This window comes from Pungitius pungitius, chromosome 1, assembly GCF_949316345.1.
Source record: "Pungitius pungitius chromosome 1, fPunPun2.1, whole genome shotgun sequence".
NCBI lineage: Eukaryota > Metazoa > Chordata > Actinopteri > Perciformes > Gasterosteidae > Pungitius > Pungitius pungitius.
The window spans coordinates 11,433,520-11,453,783 of record NC_084900.1 but is presented as its reverse complement, the minus strand read 5'-3'; the positions used below and the strand labels follow the sequence as shown (position 1 = coordinate 11,453,783).

Genomic DNA, 20,264 nt, shown 5'->3' with positions numbered 1-20,264 from the left:
AATGAAATTACTATGCCACCTGACTCAGGGGCGTTCTGTGATCATATGGAAAAGCTTTTTTTATTACATTTTTAAAGTCCTATTGGATGAACAGAGGAAAAGAATTACATAATAACAATTTTCCATTCCTGCATGCAAAATTAGTTTTGTTTGACGTAAAATAACCATCTCACTTTTATTATAGATAACAGATGTGATGTATGTGAAAAGGAAAATTGGATTATTGCAGTTCCATTTTTTTCTACCGAGTTAAACATACATATGTGGAAAACACAACACTTGGACAAAACATAGGCATTATTATTTGGGTTTAAGTCACTTATGGGTGTCCATAGACAATACAACTTGCCTTCTTTTTTTGTCAAAAAAGGGTCAGTATTAAATGTGAAAAGTATCTTTAAGTAACATGAATCCGAAACATCATAGTAGTAAAACACAGGAAAGGTTTACCTACAGTGCCTTTACGTGTGGCTGAATAGACATAAAATGTTGAATGTAGGACTTTCACTTGTACTTTTAGGATCTGAATATTATTAATTCAATTAATTTTACAATTCACTTACAAGGAAAATAGTATTATAAATATCAATAGTCATTGTCATCGTCATCATTAGTAATATGATTACTATTACAAATAATTTATATATGAAGTCTATCTTTTGTTTTACCTTAATAATAAAAATACTGGACAGAACATTTTAAACATGTCTCTAGAATATTTTTTATATACACTGAATACAGTGGAAATATTATATGATTTACTTAAGGATAGTTGGTTAAGGCATCAGAAACTACAAGAAAAACTATTATTATTTTTAATTAAAACTTCAAATGAGACTTTTTCACTTTTTCATTCTTTGGACTCATGTTAGTCTTACATTCTTCTACCATTCACAGTTCAAGTCTACAGCAATAAAGATCAACATTAAATCCTCATTGGGTGAGTTTTTTTCCCTAACACAATCATTTTATAAAAGTGATTCCCTCTCCAGTAAGTGAATCGTGGTCAATCAACAACACCATTAACCATTTTTCCCTACTTTTTCAGAAATGTTACTTGCGCCTTTCTAGACAAAATATCTTTACGCAGTGCATATTGCTGTAGTTATATCTGTCCTCATCGATGTCCAAATTGTGTGGCCTGAATATTTTTCAATGCATATAATCATGTCTTTCTTTTTCATCTTATTTACAACTACAGATCATACATGCAGCAGACATGATTATCACATCAAACTCATCCAAAACAAGGTAATATGGCAACCCATTTTGAAAACTACGTTTCCCTACATCCCCTGCGAGTTCCTATTTGACAACCAGCCAATCCACGCCATGACAGCCCGGCACGTGACGTAGGGCAAGTTCCTGCTGTGGCTTGAGGGAAACAGATCCGACATTCAGCCACGGGAGAATCGCGCTTTGCGGGTAAGTTAAGCCATTTGGCCACAACAAGGCCACCTTATTTCCTTCGGAGTGTCCTTCGGGGATGTTTGCCGCAGGTTTGTGCGCCTGCTTGATCAGAAACAGCCTGAATGTCGGATGGAACAAGCTGTCGTAGAATCTAGGCCTTCGCTATTTCCTGGTGCAACTCCACAGCTGTGTCTATTGGAATGGCTAAGTTGGAAAAGTTCAGTCCAGCTTTTTTTCGTCGTCGTTGTTGTTGTTCTTCTTCTCCACTTCGCTTGTTAACAGTTCAGTGGGCCCGGGTTTATCCCCGAGTCTGTACTCTGCTGTAACGCCCGCTGTCCGCGCGGGACGGGGGGAAAGAGTTAAAGAGCCAACCTGTATCTGCTCACCGCAAACCTCTGCTGTCAGGGTGTGTTAGCCCGCGTACAAGGCTAGCAAACCGGTTAACCCCGGAACACTTTTTCACCCCACTAAAACAATCGGGTCCAACTGCCCCTCCTCGCTCGTCATATCGCGGTGTTATAGTATTGACATGTGGAGAAAGTCGATTACTGGCAGATACGATCCGAGCGCAATTATGAAGAGAGCAGATTGTAGCTCCCCAAGGAAGATCCGATCCGAGATGTCGGAGTGAAGGTGTCTAATTTGTATCATAAATAAGTCCCCCAACTATTACTACTAAAGGGGGTTGTTAGTGCGGGCATGCGCAGACCCAGCTGCTAGCTTGGCTTCTGTTTAGGATAGCTACTATATCAACTATAGATCTATTACAGATGTTGATCTCGCCCTCTTTGTGGTCCGTACGTAATGCGCTATTTTAGTGGTTATTTTAGTATTGGTAACATTTATATTTGTTGCGAATGGTTCTATCCAAAAGGACTTTGACCCATCAACTCCTTGTTTGGCAGGTTAGCGAAGCTAATTGAACAACTACTGTATAGTCCTATTCATCAGCGGTTGGCCTAAAGCTGGTGCTTCCATAGCCTGCACCCGGTGCAGCTTGTGGAGGAGTGGTGCAGTGTGGGAGAATATGGGTAAGTTGAAGGACCGGCCGCTGGGCTGCTCCATTCTGGGTGAGTGCAGAGGTTGGATTGGCTCATGCATGCACAGGAGCCGGTTGCAGTAGTGTAGGTGGGAGATCACATAAGCTCAGAGCAGGACCTGCCTTCTGGGTGAGCAACAGACACGTGGGCCGCAGCAGAAGAGAGCGCGCCTTCCAGGGTCTCCATCTGGTTCTCTTGCAGTCTCTAAAGGTGATGGAGACGTTGTGAACCAAAGTGAGGAGGGGCGGCCTAGTCTTGTCATTGTTTGCAAAGGTTCTGGACATTCTCTGAGAGCAAAGCTAATGTGTTTTGGATATTTAGTAAAACTTTTTTTTCTTGTAAACATCTTTGGGGTCAAGACACATTTAAAAACCCATGGTCTCGTTGCTGGTTCTAGTTAATAGTATGTGCATTTAATCCCTTTTTGTGTACACCAGACACACAGAGATCGGTACTGCTGGGTATCCGAGCGGGGGATTGACAGAAGAGGTTGAACTGTAGCTCAGAGCTCTCACTTTCTTCATCAAAGATGGAACAGAAAACCGCTCACTTCAGTGTCTGCGTGGGAAGCTTTGAGTTATGGTGCCAAAATCAAAATCTTACCTCGTTTTGGGGAATACATGTTTTTTCTACAAAACCCCTTTTACTCGACAAAGTTTAAAAAAACAACTTTGCCTTAATAACATACCGTCATAATAAGAAATACCACAGAGCCAAAACATTGAACATTGAAATCAAAAATGAAATCCCTAATGATTCAAAACAACCGTAATTTGACGTCATGTATGATGGGTTCCCCCTTTTTAAGAAAAACAAAACAAAAGTTGTCCTAAGCTGAAGTAATTTTAATGTATGTTAGTAGTCGATGCTGCAGACCAGGTCCGTGCTATACCCAGGATACAGGAAGCTGTAGTTGGTTCACTCTTCAAACTGCACCCTGCGGCCCTCCACACTGTCACAGATGAGGAAGCGTCCATCGCTTGTAGATTCACACACTCAATAAAAAAAAAAGCACCACACTAAATACTGTAATAATTGATGGTGATGAGGTAGATCTTATTCTGATCACAACCACACAGCTCTGGGGAGGGTTTCCTCCACTGTGAGCCACAACCGAAAGCATCCCCTTGTCTAATTGTCTCAATCAATCATAGGCGGTTGATTTGTCTGTAGTGGAGATGGCAGAACTAATATCTCTTAATCACATGCCACGATTTCCATAAAAACGTTTTAGTTTCACTTCTCTTCCACTTTCTCATGCCTGCTGACTCACCATACTGAGCTTGTCTCTCTCTTCCCTGCTACAGTTCACATAAGTTCATTGCGTAGCTAACTAATTTTATTTTTTATTTTAACTGAATGAACACTTCTAAATACTTTTACTTTTGTAAAACCTTATGAATTTGTCAAACACTGATGCAGCTGATGTAGTAAGAGCCGCATGCAACACTCCTTGGATTCAACTCAATTTATTTTGTCCAGCCCAAAGTCACACATACAAAAAAACGTTGGGGATCATTGTGGCTGTCCCAGTTTGTATCATTTTCTCCACATAATTTGTTAAGAAACCCCTCGGCCTACCAAATTACACGATTAATGATCATGTGTCGTTGGTAACACTACTGAGACTCAATTTAGTGGGAGAGGAGCTTCCTAGATGGAGTTCTTTTTAAACGGGACTTTCCACTGCAAAAACATGGCTGACCGTCATATAAAATGTAAATAGTCATACCACACCCAACCCTCGTTGCTTTTATCACTATGCTGTCACCCATTGGAATCATTCTGGTTTCGCCATCCTGGTTTGGTAGTCGCCAACTTGGTTTTCTGTCGTTGCTGTCTTCGTTGTGACCGTAGCCATCTTGTTTCTTTACAAAAGGAAGTGAAACGACAGGGTGGAGCTACGAACAACGCTGACTCGGGTTACATCCCAAGGTTCTTCATTGCTCCCATGTTTCCCTCACATGCGTCTTAGTCCATTCTAGGGGAGAAACATCCAAGGAAACATGTTTTAAGAGACATTAGACGTCCTTTCCTTTGTTGTGTAATGTGAAGAGCCGTTTTTTTTCCGAAGATGACTGCTGTTAATCACAGCTGGATCAGCTGATCCCAGCCTGTTTGACAAAACACATTCTGTATTTCTACCATGTTCTGTCTCCTGGTTATAAGCACATACACTCACCTAAATGATTATTAGGAACACCGGTTCAATTTCTCATTAATGCAATTATCTAATCAACCAATCACATGGCAGTTGCTTCAATGCATTTAGGGGTGTGGTCCTGGTCAAGACCTGGTCTCCTGAACTCCAAACTGAATGTCAGAATGGGAAAGAACGGTGATTTCACCAATTTTGAGCGTGGCATGGTTGTTGGTGCCTGACGGGCCGGTCTGAGTATTTCACAGTCTGCTCAGTTACTGGGATTTTCACGCACAACCATTTCTAGGGTTTCCAAAGAATGGTGTGAAAAGGGAAAAACATCCAGTATGCGGCAGTCCTGTGGGCGAAAATGCCTTGTTGATGCTAGAGGTCAGAGGAGAAGGGGCCGACAGATTGAAGCTGACAGAAGAGCAACTTTGACTGAAATAACCACTCGTTACAACCGAGCTATGCACCAAAGCATTTGTGAAGCCACAACACGCAAAACCTTGAGGCGGATGGGCTACAACAGCAGAAGACCCCACCGGGTACCACTCATCTCCACTACAAATAGGAAAAAGAGGCTACAATTTGCAAGAGCTCACCTGGTCTGATGAGTCTCTATTTCTGTTGAGACATTCAGAGGGTAGAGTCAGAGTTTGGCGTAGAGTCAGAATGAGAACATGGATCCATCATGCCGTGTTACCACTGAGCAGGGTGGTGGTGGTGGTGGTGGTGTAATGGTGTGGGGGATGTTTTCTTGGCACACTTGAGGCCCCTTAGTGCCAATTGGGCATCGTTTAAATGCCACGGCCTACCTGAGCATTGTTTCTGACCATGTCCATCCCTTTATGGCCACCATGTACCCATCCTCTGATGGCTACTTCCAGCAGGATAATGCACCATGTCACAAAGCTCCAATCATTTCAAATTGGTTTCTTGAACATGACAATGAGTTCACTGTACTAAAATGGCCCCCACAGTCACCAGATCTCAACCCAATAGAGCATCTTTGGGATGTGGTGGAACGGGAGCTTCGTGCCCTGGATGTGCATCCCACAAACCTCCATGAACTGCAAGATGCTATCCTCTCAATGTGGGCCAACATTTCTAAAGAATGCTTTCAGCACCTTGTTGAATCAATGCCACGTAGAATTAAGGCAGTTCTGAAGGCGAAAGGGGGTCAAACACAGTAGTCGTATGATGTTCCTAATAATCCTTTAGGTGAGTGTATGTCTGTCAGTAGAGTGTGTTCGTCTTGGCCTATTAATTATTATATTACAGGTAGGAAAAATCCAGCATTTTCATTGGTTGAGAGTGATTCACGCGCGATAATGTACAGTTGCTGTTCACATAGACCAGAGTGTCCATATCACTACACCCTCGAACTGTTACATTATTGGCCAAAGAAATACAGCCTCTCGTACCTTATTGCTTTATTAATGTCTGTTTTGAAATTCTCACGTCATTATCAAATTAACCCCTCCATGAGTATGGTTTCCCTTTAACAATTGAATTAATGTATTGGGCTCAATATAATCATATAACTGATCACACTGAATACTGAAAAGTGAGAAATGAGGTAAAAAGTATTTCCCTGCTGTCTCTGACTTTAACTTAAAGTTATTTGATTGCATAACAAATCATGAAGGAAACCCTTTCTTGTTGAAACCTACAGTTGATATATTTTAGAAGCAAATGGTGAATCAAAAAAAACAATCAAGTATATAGAACTTATGTTTAATCTGTGATCCGTCGTCACTCTGGTATGAAACTGCAGTGATGTCCAACGTGAGACATCAGTGTTTCCCTTACCATTGAACAGGGGCCCCCTCCCCCGAGGTGTTTCCATGACGACAACTGAGTGACAGCTGAGATCCAGTGGCACATGGAGATGAGCTGTTGCTGCCCCCAGTACATTGAACACCTGTTACTCACCTTACTTTTCCACAGCTTGTGTGTACGTTTACATGCAGTAACTCAATATAAGGAGAGGGCTGCTCTGTTCATTATTCATGATCCGAACTGCAGTATCACACGTGGAATAAGGAGATCCACAGTGGAAATGCTGGGAGTGGTGATTAACCCCCAAGTTTACGTGGCACTCTGTCAGTGTGCCACAAAAATGATTAGCTATAAATGACGCAATGCTGCTGTATGTTTAAAAGGTGCCACACAGGTGTTATACTGTTTTGAAATCAGGGTCTAATATGTTCATACTTTTTAAGATCGGTTACTTCAGAAAAATAAAATCCAATGATTTCTTTGTAGAAATGTTAGTATTCGCTAACTCTATTGATTTTAGGATCCTTTGTTTCCGAAGAATTGTTCCAGAACCCTTTTTTAGTGCGTTTGCCGGCATGTGAGTGTCTGTTGTGTGGGAAACATAGATGGGATCTGATCTCTGACCTTTTTTAAAGGTAAACCATTCCAAGCTCTCTCACGCATTACACACACACACACACACACACACACACACGAAATGAAGCGATCCTACTTTTCAGTGTTCGTTGCATCTCCCACTCCCTCAGTCAGTGAGAGAAGCTAATCTCTGTGTGTCAGATATCCAGCTGCAAGGGAAGGTGTTTTCCTGCCTCTCCTGGCCGGTTGACTTTGAACAAAGATAACTACTGTCCTTGGGTGTCACCACACAGAGCGCCCTGTTACAGCCGTGGAGCTTGAGCCACCAGTAAACGCATGCATTATAGAGCCTGAACGTAGTTACTTTTGTCTTGTTGTTTAATGAAAGACAAAAACCGACTTCAACATTTTTTTCCTTTTCACGGAAACAACAAATCCACTACAAAAAGTGCGATAATCCCATGAGAGAGTCCTCGCGGTTCACGTGTTCCTATCTGGTGGTCTTTGCAAATGATCCCACAGATGGACTGTTGCCTTCGGGAACATGTGAAGTAATCAACATGTCTGACTTGAGGCGGTGTGTCTATGGATGTGCTTCAGTACCCAGGACAGCGCTGTGTCTCTGGGCCTGTAGAGAAACACTGAGCATGTTTAGTGTTGATGCTTGAAAGAATGTCACTTCATTCCTTATCCCATGGGTAATACAGCCGCAATTCTTTTGATAAGCGATTTTAACATTGATAACCGTAGTGACAGTCAAAGCTTCAGAATCAGCTTTGGTGAGTTCATCAAATACATGAGCGATGCTTCTCCATTCCACCCAGTTATTTAACTGCCCATAAGGCATCGTCCTGTCATATTCATAGCGTATAGTCATTGTGTTCTTTTTGGTTAAAAGAAATCCGACCACCTCTGTCTTATCTGACATCCTGTAGGCTATGAAAAGGTTCTGGTGTCTCTCATATATGCTGTTGGATCTTTACTGAAACTATGGTGTAAAAGTGACTGAAGGAGCTCTGCGTTGGAATAAAAGTGTGTGTGTGTGTGTGTGTGTGTCTCTTCCTCAGCCTGTGGAAGCTCCCTCCCTGACGATGGCCTCACCAGTCTCCGTCTACAACGCCAGCCCCATGGTGGATCGCCTCTCTAGTGTAAGTGGGTCTCTGTGGTTCTGTTGGCTATGTCTGCCCGGTCTGCAGCGTCGTCTGTATCAATTATTTAGATCCTGACTGCATTCACACGCACACAGTCATATTTCACTTTTATTGCAAATAAGACAATATTAGTGGACCTCCGGAAGATTAGCGGCCGCTAAGGCGTCAGCTAACAGGGATCCAGTAAATAAACAAATACTCTGATTTGCAGCATTGGGTCATTTTGTAATGTAAATGGACCTATTAGTGGAATATTAATTTAGCTTTAGCCAAGTATACATCTGGAATCAGGACTATTGTCTTTTTTTGGAATAAGCATAAACCGCACATCCCCAGGGGGATCAGATGGAGCCTCCACGCCTGAGCAGCCAAAGTTTCTGTTGTAGATGTTGTTTAAAGCTTTGAATATTTGTTCCTCATGGCAAATGTTGTTGTTGGCCATTCGAGGCTTTTGTAAGATTGTGTTCATACTGCATGTTTTTCTTTTGTCAAATTTGCTGGTAGGGTTTCTGAAAATGTCAACTGGAAGAGCTCGCAGCATCCGCACAATTTTTTTTTGGAAGAAAACGCAGCTCCAAAAGACTAGTTATTAATATTAAGATTGCAAGCTGCATGTCCTTTTTAGGAAGAATTTAAACGGGCATTCCTAAAGCCGTCAATGATAAAAATATATGAAGCATAAAACATTTCGTGTGTTGCTTGTTAAACATTTGATAAAGAAAGCCCTGTATACACTAAATAGAACTGCAGATTAAGAATAAACTAATATAATGGGAATTAATGAATGTATAAAGTGAAGTTCCTAATAAGGGTGAAGAGGAGCAGTGTGAAGGCAGTTGCTGAGCTGCTTAATTCCTGCGTGTCACAGCTCGTCAGCTTAACGTCTTAAAAAGGAGACGGGCCATGTTGATGGTGTCTCGTCTCAGTGGATCGGGCACTCGACACACAACACCGCCAAAAATACAGAAAGCCACAGATAACATGTGACATGGATGGCCTTCAAATCCACGCGTTGCCTCCATTTGTGTGTGTGTGTGTTTGTAGACGTCCAGAGAGTCTCTGAAGATGGAGCTGTTAGCTGACGTGTCTCTGCTGCCGGGGGAGGAGAGAATCATAGGTGAGTACACGGCGCTCCATCAGTCCATGGGAGCAGCTGGTGGAGCTCAGAGAGCAGTGGGTCAGCAAGTGTTTGAGGGCAGTCCACCATCAGTCAGAGGGACAGCCAATCTGCTGTCAAAAATGTGGACACATTTTCTTATTCCATTCAATAGGATAGTCTAGTCCACCAACAATATAACCAAAGGGAGGCCGTCCTCAGCCAATGGGACACAGGGAGGGGCAGGCCGGCAGAGGAGGTGGGGGGAGCAAAAGCACTAACGATGTGTATTTATCTGTTTTCAGATAAAGACATCATCTACATCTGTCCGTTCAACAGAGCTGTGAAAGGCAAAGTGTTGATCACCAACTACAGACTCTACTTCAAGAGCTCCGAGGCTGTAAGTCCCATCAAACCCAGTTGCGGGTGTGTGTCTGCGTGTGGAAATTAATTAAAATATCCCAATCTTCTCAGAAAGGGAACCCATTTTGACATCAGTCTTTGTGATATCATTGTCTCAGATATCCGTCGTTTTGATTCACTATCGATATTTTCTAATAGTTGAACCCTTTAATATGCAGGTGTTGGCCTGTGCCCATATTTTTGTGTGTGTCACAAACCTGTGTGTGCTTTTGGGTGTCAGTGATTGTAACTGCATGGTCACTCTGTCTAGGATGTGGTGATGGCGCTGGACGTTCCTTTGGGTGCCATTTGTCGAGTGGAGAAGATGGGGGGGGCGTCAAGCAGAGGAGAAAACTCCTACGGCCTAGAAATCACCTGCAAGGTACGTGTGTGGTAGGGGTGGGTTAGATTGTTCATCTTCAACTTCTTACTTTTCTTGCCAGATTTTTATCATATTTATTCAAATGAAGTAAATGGATATTTAGTTCCAAGCAGGACTAACAAGCTGTTGTGTGTTGATCCGAGCAGGACATGAGGAACCTGAGGTTCGCCTTAAAGCAGGGAGGTCACAGCAGAAGAGACATCTTTGAGCTCCTCTTCAAACACGCCTTCCCTCTTTCACATGGTCTGGTAAGGGCAGCCCACTGGTCGGCCTCCTTAATGTGGTTTTGTCCAACCAATGTGCACAAATAAATCTGCATCAAACTCCACAGATGATGAGCTTTCGATACAGCCGCTCTATACTTTAATTTTCCTCCTTTGCAGAATTATTTACTTTTTTATATGAACAAGCAGGCACACTGAGCTGCAAAGTGTGGTCAACCTCAGGGCGCCATGGAAACACCATCAATAATGAGCCGACAGAACCAACCAGTTCCTTGAAAAGTAGCTCGGGGTTTGAGTAGTACCAGGAACAAGGAGAGTAGATCTTCCCCATATGTGAGATTGCCGGGCTTGATTTCTGTATGAGCAAGATGTTGTTTTGACACTACAACAAACAGACTGGAACCAGCGGAAAGTAATGAAGAAGGTGTGATTTCTCCAAGCAGCAAGATCCAAAATATGTAATGCTATAAATCAGTCAGAGCATGTCAACGGTCGTTGTCTTGGACATCTTACATTACAGCCTGTTTATCCGCTGCCGCAATCTCCATTTGATGAATAGATATTGGAGCAATTTTAGTTGTCCCTATTATTCTTTTAACCAGAAGCACATGACAAGGTGGCCCTTTAAAGCCCACCTGGTGTGTCTACGGTTCACTGATGAGTCTCCTTCTCTCCCTCCGTCCAGCCGCTGTTTGCATATATGACTCAGGAGAAGTACGTGGAGAACGGCTGGAACATCTACAAGCCCATGGACGAGTTCAGACGGCAGGTTAGGAGGAGCCGTGGCACAGAATATACTCTCATACTCGCGTTGCGACAGCTGGACACAATTTCCTGGTGTCATCGCGTCCCCAGAACTAGAAGTTAAATGAAAAGTTTGAATAATTCTTTGTGTTTCAGTGAGTAACCAATGGCGATGGTTGTCTTTTACAGGGCTTACCTAACAACAAGTGGCGTATCTCGTTCATCAATAAGATCTATGAGATGTGTGACACGTACCCCACCGTTCTGGCGGTGCCCAAAGAAAGCAAAGATGAAGACCTGAGGAGAGTGGCTGCCTTCAGGTCAAGAGGACGCATCCCGGTGAGAACAACGCCAAGTAGCAACAAGATGAATACCAATTTTCAGGCTTTGGATAAATTTGGATGGCATAGTATATCCCAGCACTATTAGAATGCTAACAGGACTGTAGCAAATAGGCATAATACTCCCTGAACGGCTTTCATTCATTATGAACAAAAGACCAGTTACAGCACCGCAAAATTATTTCGTTACACTTTTCACTAAAAGTAGCCCTGTTGAGCAAATATTTGATCAGTTTAAAACAATTTCTGTTCGGAACATTCAAATAAAATAGCAGCCGGCTCAGTGTCACCATGTTAAGAGCCGAGAGAGGCAATCGAAATGCTCCCCATTTGGTATCTTGCTGCTTTTAGTTTTAAAGGTCCAATGATTACTGATGGCTGGACGTAGTATTGGTAAATGCTGATCACATCTGATTGAAGCCTTCTGTTTATCATGACATTTACGTTGCATATTAAGTTAGGGCTGGGTGGTATAACCTGAAAATCATATCACGGTATTGTGTACGATTCTGAAAGATTCATTGATTGATGCTGTAAAGGACCACTGGCCACCTCAACAGCGTTAAACATTGTTCGCATGTTAGATGCTGTTGTTGTTGCTTGTGTTGCCAGAAGCTGCAGCTCTTTGCAATGAATCGTTTTCTGATCTAATTTACTTCAGATCCACCAGAACACAAACCCTCCAGCAAAGCACAAGTTGTGTTGTCTAGTGTGTCTAGCGGAGTTTCTTGTTGTGATAGTGGGCAAGCTGCAAGTTCTGTGGGGTCATTTTAATAATGTACGATTGATTATTAATGTTACAAATTGATAAGTCAAATACTTGTGTTGTGAGGTTTTACCTTGTTAAAGAGCATTTGTTGTGGGTTAATAATTGTAAAAATGTCAAAATCCTGACTTAATATATATACACGTAAGACAAGTATCTCCAACCGTCTGATGTGTAAAAATAAATTCTGCTGCCTGCCAAAAAAAACAGCTGTTAACACCGGTATGGTGGTACGTGAAAAACTCACACCGTAAGGAAATCTGATACCGGCATACCGCCCAGCAGTACATTGAGTATGACAATTAAGACATTTTATGTATATTTATTGGCATTGCGTGCAAAATCTTCACCACTCGCAGCACTGGGCTATTTTGGCGGTGGTTGGAGTAGCTGTCTGCCGAGGTTTGGTTACATGATCACTGATCGTCCTCTACAGAGCCAAACAATTCTAAGTATATACAATATCTAACTATTTAGATAGTTTAGCGTGGTCAGCCTGAAGAACGGCGCGTCTGCCTGCCACAGCTCTGACCCCTCTCTGTGCCTCAGGTGCTGTCATGGATCCACAGGGATAACCAGGCGTCGATCGCCCGCTGCAGTCAGCCTCTGGTCGGGATGTCGGGGAAAAGGAACAAGGACGACGAGCGCTACCTGGACTTGATCCGGGAAGCCAACAACACCGCCAAGCTCACCATCTACGACGCCCGACCCAGCGTCAATGCCGTGGCCAACAAGGTCAGAGGAGAGGGGACGTCCTCTCAAATAAAAACAAAAACAAAAAAATCTGTCATAGTATATCCAAAAATGTTAAATGTAAAAGAAATCGTGAATATGAATATGAAATCACGGCTCCAGGCCACAGGAGGAGGCTACGAGGGCGACGAGTACCAGAATGCAGAACTCGTCTTCCTGGACATCCAGAACATCCACGTCATGAGGGAGTCCCTGAAGAAACTGAAAGACATCGTCTACCCCAACGTGGAGGAATCTCATTGGCTTTCCAGTCTTGAGTCGACACACTGGCTCGAACACGTCAAGGTGAAGGGGAAAATAATCCAAATATCTTCATTTCTTCTGGTATGTCTTTATGGCTCATGGTCTAAAGTAAATGTGTGTGTGTGTGTGTGTATGTGCGCGCAGCTGGTGTTGTCGGGGGCCATACAGGTAGCTGACAAGGTGTCCAGCGGGAACTCGGTGGTGGTGCACTGCAGCGACGGCTGGGACCGGACCGCTCAGCTCACCTCTCTGGCCATGCTGATGCTGGACAGTCACTACCGCACGCTGCGCGGGTTCCAGGTCAGTTTGTGCAGCACAGTAAGCTCGGGTGGAGGCTTTTATTGTGCCTACTCGTAATTGGATGTCAGCCATGCGGCAAAGAACCGATACATTGTGATGGGTGTCGTTTCAGGTGCTGATTGAGAAGGAATGGATCAGCTTTGGGCACAAGTTTGCCTCTGTAAGGAACTCTTAAATGATTTTTTTTTTTTTAAAGAATCCGCTTTCAGATATTACTAAAGCAACATTCAAATGTAAATGGAAATGGCTCCTGTTAATCCGGTGTGTGTGTTTCTAGCGGATAGGCCACGGCGACAAAAACCACGCAGATCAGGACAGGTCACCCATCTTCGTTCAGTTCATCGACTGCGTGTGGCAGATGACTAAACAGGTATGTTTGTCACATGCAGGTGAGCCAGTTGCACTCATGTGAACCACTCCAAGGCTGTTCTACATTAGTCAGACCTTCACATCTACTGCTCGTGGCACTAGCGCAGGTTTCATTTTATTAAATCACACACAAGCCCTTGAAAAGACTACTTCAATCCCATTGGTCCTAGCAACCAGTGCAAAGAGGGTTTGGTTGCACTGACTGCTAAATATATAAATCGGAGGTTTTACTGTTGTCAAAAACCACTTAACCAATCACGTACACGTCATGCGATGACGCGCTGAGCTCAATGCTTTGTGACTGCAGTTCACGAACCAACGACGTGACGATGGCCTCATCCACGTCTCGTACAGTAGAGTAGCACTTCCTGATCAAGTAACGGTGGAAAGTCTTGGCGTGCTTCGGACCGCTGGTTCTCACTGTAACACAAACCATTAAAGCACGGAACTGATGTTTTCACTCACGAATGAAACCGCACTCAGCAATCCATGACTGAGTCATTACATTTAAAGATCAAACATAAAACTGGACCATAATACCCAATGGTTAAATATAAATACAAATATACTTATGTGACACATTTAATGCAAGGCTTAATGGTCAGCATATTACACCTCTGAGCGTTGTTGGATCTCTCAAGAACAGACGGTGAGCTCAATGCTTCCACTGCTGGGGATTATTATTTCACATTTGGTCTTTATAAATGTTATGTTCTTGTAGAACAGGAATCTATGAGAGATCTAATGGTGTTTGACGTATGCACAGAATGAAATGTATTAATAGGCATCCTTTTGTTGGCTGCTTTGTTTTGATCTGCAACCAAAAAAAAAACAATTATATCTATATAATTGTTTTTCTTTTTTTACTTAAAACACACACAACTTCTCCTCTCAGTTTCCGACAGCCTTCGAGTTCAATGAGCGCCTCCTACTGACCATCCTGGACCACCTCTACAGCTGCCGCTTCGGGACTTTCCTCTACAACTGCGAGAGTGCACGAGACCAGCACGTAAGACAGGGATACGCGCGCCCTCGGAAAACTCCCACTTTTCCTTAGGCGGCGTCTCACAACCATGCCCTCTTTCTGTTGAGCAGGAGGTGAGGTCGAAGACTGTATCCCTGTGGTCTCTGGTGAACAGCAGGATGGAGATGTACTTGAATCCCTTCTACACCCCTGAGTCTGGCAGGGTCCTCTACCCCGTCGCCAGCATGCGCCACCTAGAGCTGTGGGTGACGTACTACATCCGCTGGAACCCGCGCATTCGACAGCAGGTAGTGGCTATAGCAGCTGGCGGTTTTAATGTGTGGTTTGTGGAACTGATTTGGCACATCAGTCATGTGGTATGCTGCAAGACAACCTTTTTGTTTTAGGAAATCTGTGTCCTATAATTTTACTGTAAAGGCAATTCAGATGGCTTATTATTCACAAATTACAGAAAACGGTCCTACATGAGTAAAAACCCAGAGTATTAATGCGGTGTGGACAGTACTTTAGAAGCTGCTTAGAAGTGTGGCTTCACGTTCCTGCAGAAGATGCTGAGAACTTTCTTCACAAGTGAAAAGAACCAGTGGCAGTTTAACATGTGACCAAAAAGGGGGAAGCCGATCACTCAGATCGTAGTTTGGTATGCATTAGTAAGTTAGTATAGACAAAGTCGGTAGCCATAACTACAAGTGATACTCCAACAAAAACATAATCTAATCTAATCTAATCTACTCATAACAACTGTTTCTTCTGTGCATGATTTGATACCGTCTTATCTGAATAGTGTGCCAATAGTTTACCAAGGATGAACTGTCAAAAAAATCTAAATTTGACACATAGATTAGATTGCCATGTGGATTGTGTTACTGGATGCACCAGGAGCTGTGTACCTGTCAGTAACGTGTGTGTGTGTGTGTTGCAGCAGCAAAGTCCGGTGGAGCAGCGCTACATGGAACTGTTGGCCCTCCGAGACGAGTACTTGAAGAAGCTGGAGGAACTTCAGCAGTCCGACTCCCCCTCGTCCCGTCTGGCAAACATCCCCACGCCCAACACCACCTCCTCCTCCTCCACCTCCTCTACCCCGCCACACCAATTCACAGAGCTACACACTCCCCTCTGAGTGCTGTTCTCACACCCCCCCCGCCCCCCCTTCATCACAAACACACACACACAACCCCCACACTCAGACATACTAATTGACTTGCACTTAATGTTCCCCTTCACTCTTCGTTCTATCATCGTCTCACACGCAGGGAAGGACTTTTTTCAGTCCTCACTGTTGATAACAAAGAATGCTAACACGATTTTAGATTTGATGGGTAATTCTAACATCATTGTGGTGATGATGGTGATTTATGCAATATGCCACAGTATAGCCTTGCCTCAAGACTTTTCTAAACACACACACACACACACATACAGGAAAGCCTTAAAGACATTGCGTGGCTTTCAGTCAAAGGGCTCGAACATACTGGACACACAATGGGTGTGTGTGTGTGCCTGTTCGCAAATGTGTTGTCACACTCTTGATTTGTACAAAAGCCCTGGGAGCCAAGAGAGAAAAGAAGATTACGGTGATCCATTTTCTTAACCTGATCCAAAAGGAGTTTCCTCCTCTGAGTTTCTGACTTTGGGACAGGTGGGAGAAAAGACAAAATTGTTAATCTGTGAAAACTTTAGTTGCAGACATTGAAAATCACCTGAGCGTTTAAGCCCCATTTAGAAGATGTGGTACACATCAGCCTCTTGTGGCCAAGATGACGACAACAAACATGTTTTTGCAGATGAAAACAATTTAAACTCAAGTATTCTTACTAGCTAATTCCCAAGCAAACCTAGAAGTATTTCATTGGACTACATAAAGAAAGGGCGTTAAAATTAAATATCACGACAAAAAATGGAACAAGGGATTTCCTTTCGTGGCTTCATAGTCTGACACCAAAACTCAGCTAGCTGACACGGAGCAAAATACTGATCCAGATGTTGTACATAAGCTCCCTGCACTGACAGAGAGTCGCTCTCTCCCTCGGGGAATGGATCAGAGACGGTGTTAGAGGCTAAGTATATTAATATATATGGAATCTGACATATTTTGGTTGGATTGATGTGGATTATGTCGCTCATCCGCCAGGGATGAAAAATAGGGCTATCAGCTAAACTCAACTAAGCAGTATTTCCCTTGAACTTCCCAACATATATGACCCACAGAGTTGACGTGCTAAGACGTTTGGTTGGAATGAATTGGCTATTTTCCTTTTTATGAATGCAACTTTGACGTGGTTTGAAATATATTTAAGGTGCTTAAAATAGTCCAGGGATATGAAGTGGTGCTGGCCTCTGATCCCGCTTTTAAGTTGTCATTGAACACAGTCGACCCGACAGAGAGGGAAAAACCCAGGTCCTGCTAGCCTCACCATGCAGAGATGTAGGCAAGCGGCACACAGGTTTAACCAGTGAGCTCTCACTCAAATAGGCTCGAATCGACTTCTCTAAACTAGACTGTTTCTACATAACCCCCCTGCCCCATCTGTGTGGGTTCATGGCTCATTTGCCTTTTGGACAGCTATTGGCTTTGTATGCCAATTGTTTCCCCACTAAGTATTTCATCTGGATATTATATGCATCAAGTTGTTTACATCAGAACTTTGTTTGCCAGTAATATGTTTAGGTTATTGGTTCTAACCCACTGCTTGGTTGTCTGACTACTCATGGTTTTGGACTCTAGATTACAGCTTATGTGTAGCAAATTGGCTGTTGGTCTGCACAGAGAAAGTATCTAGTGGAAAGAGTCACTTGTCTCTTTATTATGACCTAATAACTCCACTTATTCATGCAACCTTTTTGGCGAATTCCCTGAAGAGACCATCCTGTCCAAAAGGCCCGTTCTTCAATTGGTCTCTTTGGGTTTTGGTGCTGTTGTGGAGCTGGTGTATGGGTGCGTGCATGTGTGGGTTTAAAAGGAATATATGTAAAAACAATCGAATTACCTGACAAGAGGTTTCTGCTGTTATCTCCAGGGGCTCAAATGTATGTTCTCATCTGCCTGTTGATTTTGGATTCCCCCTGATTTTAGTGGGCTAGTTTCATGAAAATCCGGCTAGTAGTTCTTATGTAATCCCGCTTACAGACAAATGAACCAAAGCCAAACATGATTGGGGCTTGATCACAGGAGTACTGTAAGTTGATGATTTGAGTGCAATACTTTATGTTGATAAACATGCAGATGCGTTATGTTGAGGCCAGCTTTTGGTTCCATCACTTAAGAACATGAATAAAACCAATGGATGGCTATTAAAGGGAGCTACTGTAACACTGTAGCAGACCCAAGGGAAACGCCTCTGAATACTGTCAATTAAAAACAGGGAGATGAATCTGAAAGTCTACTTGGACCTCCGCTGTAGATCATGTCCACCTGGCACTATATTGGCCTATCTGGGGAAAGAAAATTCTAACTGATAGTAAGGAGGCTAGTGGAGATAATGTATTGAACGTACAATTTTGACAAAATTCAATTGTGAATAAGCAATAAGTCACAATTCATAAGGTCATGTCCTGATTTGTGCCTTAATTCTTGTAAGAATTGCCTTTACCTCTTTAGAGCAACAAAGTCTTATCTGTCCCGGGTCATGTTTGAGATTGACTGCTCTGAGGTTCAGGTTCCGGAGGAGCAAAGCCTCGTGTCCTCTGATTTGGGAGGATGCTATGCTACGGTTTATGGCTATTTGGGAGGAAGTAGGTGGTCACGGGTACCTTTCCCTGTACTAAATGAAGCCTCTGTTTATCTCCTCCAAATCCTGTGCTGTGCGGCTGAGGAGCAGACCACATTGTAGCAAGGGACCCCTAGACTCTAAATTGTAAACGTTTTACCTGAGGTTTTGACATCAATGTAGTCAAACGTAGACTTGTTACAAAAGAGCAATTGGGCTCAACTCCTTTTGACAAATCATAAATCGGGGCTAGGCTACAATTTTGATTGACGGATCTTTAAAAACAAGACAATGATGGCAAAAAAAGACAGGCTTAAAGCTCCAAAACGTCACACCACAAGGCGATGGTTGATGTCATGACAACCCCCCCCCCTCTCATAAACAGTCTGTGGTCTACAATTCACAGCCAGGCTAATCCAAATAAGCTGGATTCATTGTTTGGAGTAAAATTAATCAAGTAAGTCAGATAACCAAACATTATCCGCATTATTGAATCGTTCTAAACCCAATAGAGTGAGCATAGGACGTTGGGCGGCTTGGCAAATCCTCTCTTATAACTGTAACTTGTGCATTGCTATTATTTAATATGAATTGTGATAGCAAACCCAATCCTCCAGCCCCATGTTCAAAGAATTTATTTTCTTCTGTTCTTGAAGCCTGGCTTTTCAACAAATTTAAATCGTAGCCTCTGCCAGCAGATGTCCCCAAAGCCATCTCCATGGCAACTGAAACGAAATGGAACCACAGAAAACGGTCAGAATGAACTGAGGTCTTGAAGTTTCGTTGAATTTTCCAGGGGAAAGGGACTTTGGCTCCTCCAAATCTCAAACATGAGTCAGCGGATCAGACGGTGTAGATTAGAGAGGGAAGCCTTATTCCCAGGTTCTCCCACATGGATACCCTTAAAGTGTTTGACTTCTTCTATCAAAGGTCTGAATGGTCTTAGGGTTTGTACGTGGAACAATGGAGACGAATAAGAAGTGACATCAGCGTTAGAAAATGTGCATTGGTCGGGTGGCTGTGTTTTTTGGGAATAACAGATAAATCTATTTTTATTATTTTTTACTTTGTACAAGAACCATGATGTAATTACCTCAATCAAAACGTATTTTACTGTCTAAAGCTCTATTGTTGTAAAAAAGTACAATTATTTTATGTAGTGTAAAATCTTAGTTTTTTAAAAAAGGAAAAAGTAATGGTGGTGCAGAAATTGTTGGTATAAATTGTGTTTTTCTGCTCCATTGGTTTAAATTAGAGTTCTGTTGTACTTTCTTTGGGCATTTCTTTGGTTTGTGCTCACTAACCCAGGAGGACAAGACAGAAGCTCCTGGATATGTTGGCCTGTCGCAAACCTTGACACCTTCCACTCAGTTCTCCGCTGGATCTCCAGCTTTAGGATTCAGTCTGGCTCTGCAGCAAGGCACCCCGAGGAGCACCGTTCATGTTTAATGTATAACTCTTTCATTAACGTAGGGAGCTGTAGATTGAGGGTTTTCCTGTCATAATATAGCAGCTTTTTTTTAAATAAATACACATGAAATGTGTCACAGGATCTTTTTGTCATCAACAAGGGAAGGCGAGAATCTGAGTTCATGTATTTCTTTGAATCATGTTAAATGCCCTTTACAGTTTGTTGGATGGATTCTGTTATGTAAATATTACTGATTAAATTAATTTAAGGATTTCTGACATTTGCATGTTGTTTTTTTTTATTCCTGTTGCTTTTAAAGATGTTTCCTGCTTACTTTATTGACACGTTACAGCACGACTACAGATGCTAAAAAGTGTATACAACTGTTGACATTTATTCAGTTTACTACCACAGTGTTCAATTGTTGCAAAGCTATGTG

General features: G+C 42.8%; 1 protein-coding gene across 2 annotated transcripts; it reads left to right on the top strand.

The window, feature by feature from the left end:
- The first annotated feature begins 1,340 nt into the window (after positions 1 to 1,340).
- On the top strand, positions 1,341 to 20,101 carry mtm1 (myotubularin 1). 2 transcript variants are annotated; one of them, XM_037479164.2, is made up of 16 exons: positions 1,341 to 1,425; positions 8,019 to 8,099; positions 9,147 to 9,219; positions 9,504 to 9,598; positions 9,872 to 9,982; positions 10,129 to 10,230; positions 10,892 to 10,975; positions 11,140 to 11,289; positions 12,607 to 12,792; positions 12,913 to 13,095; positions 13,198 to 13,353; positions 13,466 to 13,513; positions 13,631 to 13,723; positions 14,618 to 14,731; positions 14,818 to 14,994; positions 15,633 to 20,101. In XM_037479164.2, the coding sequence occupies exons 2-16, from the start codon at positions 8,043 to 8,045 to the stop codon at positions 15,825 to 15,827; spliced, it is 1,824 nt and encodes a 607-aa protein (XP_037335061.1). In that variant the 5' UTR covers positions 1,341 to 1,425; positions 8,019 to 8,042; the 3' UTR covers positions 15,828 to 20,101. The 2 variants fall into 2 exon arrangements, with proteins under 2 accessions (XP_037335061.1, XP_037335060.1); XM_037479163.2 differs by having other exon boundaries at positions 15,630 to 20,101.
- The last annotated feature ends 163 nt before the right edge of the window (positions 20,102 to 20,264 follow it).